At 50.8% G+C, this 11,046-nt stretch overlaps 1 protein-coding gene across 1 annotated transcript; it reads right to left on the reverse strand.

Annotated features, from left to right (window-relative positions):
* Positions 1 to 5,902: 5,902 nt before the first annotated feature.
* Positions 5,903 to 10,505, reverse strand: LOC119386034 (uncharacterized protein K02A2.6-like). Its single transcript, XM_037653386.1, has 3 exons — positions 9,549 to 10,505; positions 6,533 to 7,297; positions 5,903 to 6,379 (listed from the first exon to the last, which is right to left on the reverse strand). Exons 1-3 carry the CDS (start codon positions 10,503 to 10,505, stop codon positions 5,903 to 5,905), a joined length of 2,199 nt encoding a protein of 732 aa, XP_037509314.1.
* Between the last annotated feature and the right edge of the window lie 541 nt (positions 10,506 to 11,046).

Below are 11,046 nucleotides of genomic sequence, written 5' to 3' on the forward strand. Positions count from 1 at the left end.
TATATGACGCGAACTTAACGCGAGCTGCAATATGGTTCTATTATCTATATTGCCACACGCCGACCATCAGTTTGAATGTAACAGGCGCTATTACTTTTGTAGTACGTGAGATTTAAGCGCGACACGAGGCAAAATTTCAGCATTTGGCCTCGTAAATACAAAGCGTACTCAAATTTGTTTTGCTGTCTTACCACTGCTGCTATACCTGTTCTTTAGCCGTCGTTTAACATAATGAAACATCGAACATCGGGCCGTATCCTCAGGGCGGCGCGTTCGTGTTTCCGCGCAACAGGGACAGATGGCGCAACAACCCTTTTGACTGCAGCCATGTGCTGCAGCAGACGACGACAGTGATGCCAACCCTAGGGATTTACCCCCAGGTCCAGGGGTTTTATAGTTCTTTCAAGGATTTGGCGTCTTTTTATTGAATTTAGAGACTTTTACAATGCTCTGGAAATTTTGCATTACACAATTACACAGGCTAATGACAGGCGTTGCTGAGTAATCGCGCTTTGTCAACTAGAGGCGCTGTAAAAAATTCGCGTTATTTGCTGTTTTTTATTTGAGAGAGCTTTGATGCTCTGCTAGGACGATTGAAGGCGATAGCCATAGGCGTGCGCAGAGGGGGGCAGGGGGGCGGCTGCCCCCCTAGTCACCTAAGGAGAGGGGGGCGCAGAGTCTGCCCCATACATTGACTTAATAGGGAGGGGGGCGCCACGATGAAACTTCGCCCCCCCCCCCCTGAAAGGGAACCCTGCGCACGCCTATGGCGATAACATCTTTTTGACGCGAGATTATTATATGGTGAATACGAGGGTGAATACTGATCACTTTGTCGTCGTAAGTGATTACCATGCACGCGCGTATCATGACGAGTGCCCTGAGGAATTGGTGCTCTGTGAAACAAAGAGAAATATTGTCTCATAGTGACATATGAAAACGTGCCAAGTCCACTCTCGCCGGGTGCCTTCACCGAGCAATGTCTTCATGTCAAATAACTTCTTGACCAGGAGACTTTGAGAGAAAAAGAGTCAAAGTAGGACTGACAACTGGGCAAGTTGGCACGAATCCATTATTAAGAAAACGGTGTGGCGGAAAGAGACGGAAAGACTGTTCACGTGCTTTCAGTCTTTCCGTCGCGCCATTTTTAAAGAGCGAAACTAGTGACAAAGTACAAGAAAGGCGCTACAGACTTGCAGTTGACCAGAACGATCGTATCTCCGCATTCAGTGCATGCGGAAAGTGGGCTTGACAAATACGTCTGTCTCTGTAGCAACTGGTGCCATCTGCGAGCCCTTTATGTGCCACCCGGGCTTAAAGTCTACCTTCATTGGAGGGGGGGGGGGGTGTCTTATAAGGTGGCGACCAATGAGTAGTTTATTGAAGCTAGCTGTTCCCAGAATAGAAGAAATGCTTATGAATTTTATGTAAATAAACATATTATTCCAAGTGCATTTCAATCATCTATTTATTGTGCCGATCCAATCAATCACTAAAAAAAATTGGTATTGTGGAAACGTTCACTTTAACAGGGTAAAAAGGGAACAAGATTCAGGAAAAGCGCTGAACCATCAAATAAAAGTTTTATTAGAGCGACAAGCATTCCTCTGTCCCGTCCATTTTCGCGCTCTAAAAATGAACGCACACCAACTATCCCGCATCTCGACGCTTCTACAATTTTTGAAGAGATTTGGAAGGGTTAGAGATATGTGATCCCAAAGCAAACAACTATAGCTGCAACGCAGAACATGAATTCATTCGCTGCATTGCGAGGGACCGGCCGAGGTGGCGGGATAGGTCAGCGGTCGGGTAGGACGGCGGTTGCTGACGTTACCAGAGAAGGCACAGGCCTTGAAATTCTTTAGGAGGCGTTGGTCAGCCGCGGTGACTCGTCTGCGTTCTCAAAGATTCCAGTTTGCGTGCTGGGCATCGGTTCGCCTTCAGGGTAGCGTGAACACAAAAGCAAAAAGCCTTCATCGGATTCTTTATTCATTCCTTTTTGCTCTTCGTTCAAGGAAAGCCATCAGTCTAAAGCCTAATTCTCATTGCAGTCCTTGGACAGTGCTCGCTTCAATTACCTTCACTTGAGCGCGTGAACTGTCTTACGAATTCCCGCAAGTTATCGCGATGACCAGCGTACGTCGCAATCTTTTTGCGAATGAATACGGGAGCACGTGGCTTTCCAAGCGGCAGAGAAGCGTTGCTCATGCGCAGTGCGTCACCTTTGCGCGCATTGCGTAAGACAAGCAAGCATGTGTCGCCTGCTGCACGCGTACTGCAGTAGGGAAGCCGTCTGCTTGAAAGCAGTAACATTCCTGGGCTTGCATTTACGTTCCAGACGATGCACGAATAAACTTCGTTGAAACTTCGATGTAACTGCGTTCTCAAGATCATCACTGACCTGTAGCTATAGGCGCTTTTTGGGACGCACATTTTTGTGTTTCAGCATGACCTGGCGCCGGTGCACACTGCAAAAGTTGTGAAATAGCACATAGAAAATCGTAGGATCGCTGTGCTCCTCTGGCCGCCGTGAACATTTGTGAAAATATATGGGATTATACATAAAATCAGCCATGCTGCAACGCCGTCTTACGCGGCGACGGCAGACGAGCCCAGGAGCCGTTCGCGAAGACTTCGGGTGCATCATACTTTAGTGCCAGCGCTGTACTTGTCACTGCCCATAGAATGGCAGCAGTGTTTTTTTTTTTTTTTTGCAAACGGGGACATGACAGAATACTAATACAACATCAAATTTACGGATACTACTTCTTAAACTTAAAATTTTCTTTGGAAAACGTGTACCAAGTAATAGTTGGAATGTTTGCGTTTACCTGCTGGTTGTACGACTCAAAAACACAGGAGAAAGAAGAATGCCAAAACTAGGTGACATGCCAAGCATAAGAAGCACACCGTTTCAACTGAGAGCATCCAAATTTGAGTTGCCGTCAATATATACGATCCCCACCGAGGCGGAAGAACAACTAGCAGATGACACACGAGCACTTCGGCGACGTGGTGCGCTCGAAGGAAAGCTACCCTCCTCGCGCATGCGCGCGTGTACTTCGATGCGTCGCCTAAAAGCGCTGGTAGTAAGAAAGCCAAGCGCTTCTGTGTTCACTCTCAAAAAAAAAAAAAAAGATTGCGACTGTACATGCACAAATGTGCGGCGAGTATGCTCTTTGATATAAAAGAAAGCCAGAACTGCGCTAGGAGTCATCGACCGCGTAGCTACCGAGTGGCGCGGCGCTGAGGTTCTGGACAGAAGGGATCCCCCGGCACTTTTAGATGTGAAGCATCTTATAGCGGAGTTCAATCCGGTGGTGGTGTGCGGCGTGATCACCCTTACTGCGCATGCGCAAGCCCTCTGCACACACCTCCTCTCCCTCTCGACTCTCCTCTCCACTTCCCCCCTCTCCCCTTTCCCTCTCTCCCCCTCTCCGCTTCCCCTCTGAAACGCGGGCTCTACATGCAGAAACGCTGCTTCGCATCGCCTCATGGTCCCCTTTAGCGGGAGATGGTGTGACTTTTTATCTGGGGATGCGAAGGTATCCGCTGCCGCACAGTAAATGGAACATGTCTCGCGCATCAACACTCAGACTCTTGCAGGTCGAGGCATATCCAATAGCCCTGCAATCTTACACAAGATCTATCCCGAAATTCAGTCGTCAAACACTTGCGCGCTTTGCTCAGACTTTGCCAGCTTAGAACACATGCTCTGGCGGTGCCCCGCGTTACCGGTTGACGAAGACGTTACGTCGTCCAAGTGGGATGCTACGCTAGGCGGTCCGGATTTGGAAGCACAATTATGGACAGTTCGACAGGCCCGCGTCGTGGCGGAGAGGTTAGGCCCACGTCGGGTCTGTTTTTCACGTCGGTTCTGGCTCCTACGTCGGGTCTGTCCCGCCGCGGGAGCTGCCCGCTACGAGCTAGTTCATGCCCGGAAGGACCTCAATAAAGTTTTTCCATTCCATTTTGCTTTCGAATTGTCGTCGGCATGTTAATCTTCTAATTGCTGAGGTTTTACGAGCCAAGAACCACGATATGATTATGAGGCCCACCGTAGTGGGGGACTCCGTATTTATTTTGACCACCTGGGGTTCCTTAACGTGCATCAAAGTTTCAGCGCACGGGTGTTCCTTGAATTTCATCCTCACCGACATGCGGCCGCCGTCGCCGGGAATCGAACCCGCGCCCTCCGCATATTCATCTTCAACCTTACTCTATACGTTTTCTCTTTTTAATTTTTGAATAACTTTTTATGTTGCGGTTGTAATCAGTCGCCGTTATCGCTGAAGAGCACGATGTCGTCTGCAAGCCATAAATTGCTGAGATATAATTGGATACTCTCCCTTAATCTTCCTTCCCATTTCTTCCCAATGTCGTTTGAATACTGCTTCTGAACAAGCAGTGAATAGCAGCCGAGAGGCTGCCTCTCTCTGACGGACCCATTTCGCGATCGGTATTAACAGCGGCGCTGTTTAAGCTGGCCGTTATTTGTGCAGCCTACCAGGAAAGTATCATCATCATAAACGGGTATCTGCCACAGAAATGGGGTAAAGCCCACTACGCACAACTTCCACTACAAAGGGAGAAACCAAAGAAAATGGCTGCGAAGCGACGGCGGCGAGCCGAACATCCCGAGAACGTACAAGGAGAGAATACTACGGAACGGGAAAGGCAACGGCGGTTGCGAGAAGATTCCGATGTGATGGAAGCACTACGCCAAGGACGACATGCCCGTAGGTCCATGAGAGGTGCGAACGCTTGGTTTCAGCGCGAGGTTGTCTCTGGAGTTTGGACATGCTTGTCGTGTCTCTGACTGTCTGTGGTTTAACTCGAACCTCTCTGTGCTGAGAATCAGCGTAGAAACAACTTAGCATCACCTAGCTAAAGCCTAGCTACGACCTAGAAGCAACCTAGAAACAACCTGCATCACCTTGATAAGTCCTAGAAACCTAGAAGAAACCATATTAGTCTTCAGAATCGTCCAGTTTAGCTGTTCCAAGCCTTGCGCGGCTTATTGCAAGCTTTGCCTAATTTTTTTTTTCAGCGGTTTCCATCCGTCGTGCGGCGGGTGCAAATCTGCGTTCAAACCCCAGCGCAGTGAAGATAATTTATTTTGTTTCATTTATTTCTTTGTGGCTGAGGAGTCTTTAAGAGCGAAGCACTTTAGGGGCTCAGGCTCTCGCATACTGTCGTCGCTCGGCGTAACGGAGGTTTATACGCAACAACCTATCAAAATAGAAAAAAAGAGCAAGCAAGCCACAAAGAGATAGAGAGAAAACGAAATGGGAAAAAATGGGAAGAAAAATAGAAAAAGCAGGAAAGGGAAAAAATAAAGAGAAAGAAAGGAATAAATAGAAATAAAGATAGAAAGACAGACAGAGAGATACATAAAAGAGAAAAAGAAAGGAAGAGAGGAGGAATGAAAGAGAAAGCCGGAGAGAAACAAAGAAGGTTCCCAGCTCCGCACTTCCTTCAGGCTTTGCAATGCTAGTCCGGAACTGCCTTAATTTTTTTAAGAACACCATTAGCTACACAGGTCAGTCAATACAAGCTTCGTATGAATAAAGGAGAACAACGAAACACTAAGCCATCCAGCCGTATAATGGAGTTTGGTTATTTTATAAGGCACTAAACATATTTATTTATTACTAAGTGTCGCGTGGTTAGTGCCGCAGGGGCACGGGCACGCAGAGACTGACGCGTACACGCTACTCGCTCGGACAAAAGTGTAACCCAGCCTTTATTGGGGCACGAACGTATATATGATGCACGCAGTAACAGGGGGCGCCACGCTCCAGTGGCGGCCTAATCAAAAGGCTGAATTGTGGCGACCTCTACATCTCCCCCCTTGAGAAAGTCTGATGGGAGGATGGAGGACGCCAAACACATCAGAATGTCACAAGTTCAAACGGCGCGGCGGAACAAAGCGCCGGCCGTAACGGGTTCGTGTAGCACCATCGCTACGGTCCCTGGCTGCTGGGGAATGTTGCAAAGGCTGCCCTTGGGGGACCGCAGGTTCCACGCTGTTGGCAGGCTGTGGTTCCTGAAGAACTTGCTGCGGTGGCGATGGTTGCTGTGCAGCTGTTGGCAGCGATTCCTCACCGGAGGCGGAAGGCACGAAAGGCACTAGGTGACGGCGGTTGCGCTGTAGAACACCCCCTCGGTCTGTTTCGACCACGTAGCTTCTTGGCCTTTGCCCCGGACTGAGGACCGTAGCTTGCACTTGGTCAGGGCGCACCCACACACGCCGACCCGTTTGGAGAGGTGACAGGTCTCGAGCTCCGTGATGCCTATTGTAGTCGTCGGTCTGCTTACGCTTGTAGGCTACATCCTTGGCGACGACATCTTTCCTTGGCGGCCAGTTGGGACGTAGCTGGGAGTTTTGCTTCGGGACTCTGGTTCTCAGCTGGCGTCCCATCAACAGCTGGGCTGGACTGAAGCCATCGACTCCCGGAGTGTCCCGATAACTGAGCAGAGCGAGGTGAGGGTCTTTGGACTTCCGGAACAGGTCCTTGACTGTTCGTACCATCCTCTCTGCCTCTCCGTTTGACTGGGCGTAGTGTGGGCTACTGGTCGCATGGTTGAAGCCATAAGACACTGCGAATGCCGCAAACTCTTGCGACGAGAACGGTGGGCCGTTGTCCGACCTGACGTCTTGTGGGATTCCGTGGCGTGCGAAGATGCTTTTGAGAGCATCGATGACTGCCCGAGCTGTAGTGCCTCTCAGGGTCACCACCTCGGGAAACCTCGAGTAGTAGTCCACCACCAGGAGGAACGTCTGGCCATGGAGATGGAACAAGTCCATTCCGAGAAATTCCCAGGGACGTCCAGGTAGAGCTGTGGGAACTAGGGGTTCTGCAAGGTTCACCCGGGTGGAAGTGCACTGTTCGCAGTTGGTCGATGTCTGCTGTCTGCCGATGTCTGCTGAGATACCCGGCCACCAAACCGACTCCCGAGCTAGGGCTTTGGTCCTGTTGATGCCCTGATGGCCTTCGTGCAACGGCGTCAAGACCGCCGGCCGAAGAGATGACGGGATGACGATCCGGGGGCCTTTCAGCAGGATACCATCGTAGACAGAGAGCTCGTCTGCCACGGAGGCATACTTCGACACATGCACAGGTAGCTTGGTCTTTCGTGGCCAACCTTGCTGGCAGAAGGAGATGAGGGCCTTGCACTCTGCATCGGATTCTTGTGCCTGTCGTACATCTTCAGGGCTGAGTGGCAAGACTTCTGACATGCAGCTGACTACTTGTGCTGCGAAGAGTTCCACCGTGTCCACAGGAGTGGATGCCTTGTGGGTGATACGTGATAAGGTATCTGCTGTTGCTAGCAGTTTTCCTGGCACTTGCAGCATGCGAAACTGGTACTGCATTGTCTTGAGCCGTAGTCTCTGAATACGAGGCGGCAACATATCCAGTTCCATCTTGCCCAGAAGTGAAACGAGAGGCAGGTGGTCGGTCTCGACGTCGAAGGTGATGCCACGGACAAACTCGTCGAACCTTTGGATAGCCCATGTCGTTGCCAAAGCTTCTTTTTCGGTCTGGCTGTAACGCTGTTCGGTACTCGTCATTGACCTCGAAGCGAATGCGACTGGGCGACGCTCTCCCGAGGGTTGAGTTTGCAGCAGGGCCGGGCAGTATCGCGATACAAGAGTATCGCGATAGTATTTCAGAGATACTTTTGAGTATCTGTATTTCTATATCGAGATACATTTGAAAAATGTATTTGTATCTCAGTAGTGAAATACTTTTACGATGTATCGCGATACAATGCAGGACACGGGTATCTCGTTACATTCTCTCTTTGTCGGAAATGAGTTGACGCGTGTTTCCAAGGGGGTATGACAGTTTTTTTTCATTTGTTTTTGTGCCAAGACAAGCAAAGGCGCGCCACCGGTCGCCGACAGAAAGGGCGGTGATGGCTTCCCCTCAAGCACAGAATGGGCCATGTGGTAAAGCGCGCGACGCCGCAGACGGCAGAATCGCGGAGGCAGTGTTGCCGGCCTCTGCCGACGAAAGTCGAGGTCTCCCAAGGCCAGTGCAGCTCGCCTAGTTTTTTTTTTCGGGTGGCAAACCATTACTTCGTGACCCCCCGCGCGGATACCGCCTGGAACAGAGGCTTTGCAATGCTTCGCGTGCGTTCGGTTTTCAAAGCGGCGGCACTTCTAAAGGCAGTTCTCATAGCCGCGGCGGAAGTTACTAGAAGATGGCTATCTTTGTCGCGCTTTCAGCCACCTCTCCAGCGTGTCAGGGTGCGTTCCTAATTGATCACAAGCATGAAACGGTCTTCTGTGGTACCAAACTCCCCCACCGCCGTAGGCGACTTCGCCTGTTGCGGCATGCTGAAATGGGTGCTGGTATAGCGTCGGTGGTGGTGACACGTTTATTGAAGAGTGACCCTTTCGGCGCAGGCGACGAGTGCTTGCTGTAGTTTCTGATGGGGCGCTCTGAGCAGCTGTCCCCTGATTCCACGTCTGTTTAGAGAGCTTGCAGGAGCGACTTGGGAGGGCTTACACCCTCTCACCCCCAAAGAACGTGATTTTAGGAAGCCAATTCTTGAATTGTGCAGTTTCGACATATTGGGCTCCATTGCGCATATATAATTATGACCGGCCTATATGGGCAGCAGAATCCTCATTCGTCTGACCCGGCGCCGACCGGGCCAGACGGCTGAGGATTCCGAAGATGGGGACCGACTTCTGAGCGGTCAGAACAACCCACGTGAGGGAGGAAGTGTTTGGGTATCTAGATGGCCCGAGAAGAGATGTCGCCGCGCTCCGGGGCTATCCGGCTATGAAGGCGGTATTTATTCACTATAACACGAAGTTGTGCCCGTCTGCAGCGATATATAGACTTTTTTCTTTCGCGATTCTTGTGCTGAGGCCGAATCGACGCTGTCTAGAAGACAGTCGGCTTGAGAAGCTGAATTTGCTTAAACTATGCTATTTCTAGCATAGCTCATTTAGTTGTCCCCAAGCATGTCGATTTCGGTGCCCAATTCTTGTTACTGTTCCTGTAAAATAGGGTACTTTTATTGCGATTCATATGTGTAATTATGTCATTGTTACTAATTATGTACTTGTAAGCCGGCCCTCCCTCTCTGTGATGCCTTAAAGGCGCTGAGGGTACTGTAATAAAAAAATAAACTAAAAGTTTCAATGCACTGCAACTTTATTTACACCATTATGCTGTACTTATAAATGTCTTTGCGGAGTACGAGCATCTTTGAAATAAAAAAGTATTCTAGTATCTGTATTGCAGTATCTGTATTCCGGAATACTTTTTTCGTCATATATTGCAAAAGTATCTCCGAAATATCCCGTTACGCTAAAGGCAAATGTATCTCAGTATCTGTATTTTAGGCTTCCGGTCCATGTATTTCGATATCTGTATTCCGGAATACTTTTTCGAGTATCTCTGCCCAGCCCTGGTTTGCAGCAATACTGCGCCGAGTCCGAAAGAGCTTGCATCTGCAGACACTGTCGTGGCATACGACGGGTGGTACTTGGCCATGCACCTGTCTGACGTCAAGAGTTCTTTGACCTTCTTGAATGCTGCCTCTTGCTCATGCTGCCACACCCAGCTCGCAGACTTGTTCAGCAAGGCTCTGATGGGTGCTGTGACGTCCGAAATGTGTGGCAGGAATCTGGCGAGATGATTCACCATTCCAAGCAGTCGTCTAACACCGGCGACGTCTGTGGGAGCTTCCATAGCTTTGACCGCTTCAACCTTGCTTGGATCCAGCCTGATACCCTTAGCTGAGACGACAACTCCGAGGAAGGAGACCTCAGATACCCCAAAACGACACTTGTCCTCGTTCGACGTGATGCCTGCTTTTGCAAGACGAGATAGCACCTGGCTCAGTCTGGCGTCATGCTCCTGGCGGGTGCGTCCAAAAACCAGAATGTCATCTCTCATGTTGGCGACCCCTTCTTGGCCCTCCAGGATTCTTGCCATCTGTTTCTGGAAGTACTCGGGAGCGGAGGTGATGCCAAAGGGGAGCCGGCAAAAGCAGTATCGGCCATATGTGGTGATGAATGTCGTCAGCTCTTGGGAATCGGCAGAAAGCTTCACCTGATGGAAGCTTGCGGTCGCATCCAGCCTTGAAAAAACTGTTGCGTCACCGAGGAGGCCAAGGACTTGCTCAACCGTTGGCAAAATATGCCGTTCACGGAGGACGACTTTGTTAAGTTGAGTCAAGTCGACGCATAGCCGGTAGGAACCATCGTCTTTCCTGACGACAACGAGGCCAGAGCACCATGGAGTTGGCTTGTCGATCCTGCGGATCACTTCCGCGCTTTCCAATTTGTCCAGCTCGCGGCAGACGACCTCGAGCAGCGGGATGGGGATCCTGCGGGGGACGCTTAGCGAGAAGGGCACGGCATCGGGTTTCAGCCGAATAACATATTCGTCCTTGAGAGTGCCCAATCCTTTGAAGAGCTCGGCGTGCAGCGTTGCTTTGGGAGTCTTGAGTTCGTCAAGAAATTTCACAACTTTCATGGCTTGGAGCGCTGGCAGTCCTAGAAGAGGCACAGTGAGTGACTGGATTACGTATAGGCGCTGGCAGCTTGTTTTTCCTTGCCACCGAAGTCGTGCCAGATACGAGCCTAGCACGCGAAGTGGCTGTCCTGCCGGGCCGGTGAGCAGACTGTCGACTTGGTCGAGCTTGGCAGGCAGCGCAGGAAAGTCGCTGGGTACAGCAGATACTTCGGCGCCCGAGTCGACTTTGAACTGCGCTGTGTAATTGTCAACGGTCACGTCGACGAACTTTGCAGCGGCGGGCGTGCCGACGGCATGCAGGTGAACGGAGCCGAGCTTGTTCTGCTGGTGCTTCCGCGAGCGGCAAACTTCGGCGAAGTGGCCTTTCTTTTTGCAGAAGTTGCAGGCGGAGCGTCGAGCCGGGCAGTCCGAACGTCGGTGAGGCGCGCGGCCGCAGAATTCACATGTGGACGGCTCGCGAGCGCGCTCGGCTGGCGGCTGCGACGTAGTAGGCTTAGCTCCGGAGCGGCGACGAGAGGCGAACTTGCTGGCTTTCGCGGCG

This window comes from Rhipicephalus sanguineus, chromosome 3, assembly GCF_013339695.2.
Source record: "Rhipicephalus sanguineus isolate Rsan-2018 chromosome 3, BIME_Rsan_1.4, whole genome shotgun sequence".
NCBI classification, from domain to species: Eukaryota; Metazoa; Arthropoda; class Arachnida; order Ixodida; family Ixodidae; genus Rhipicephalus; species Rhipicephalus sanguineus.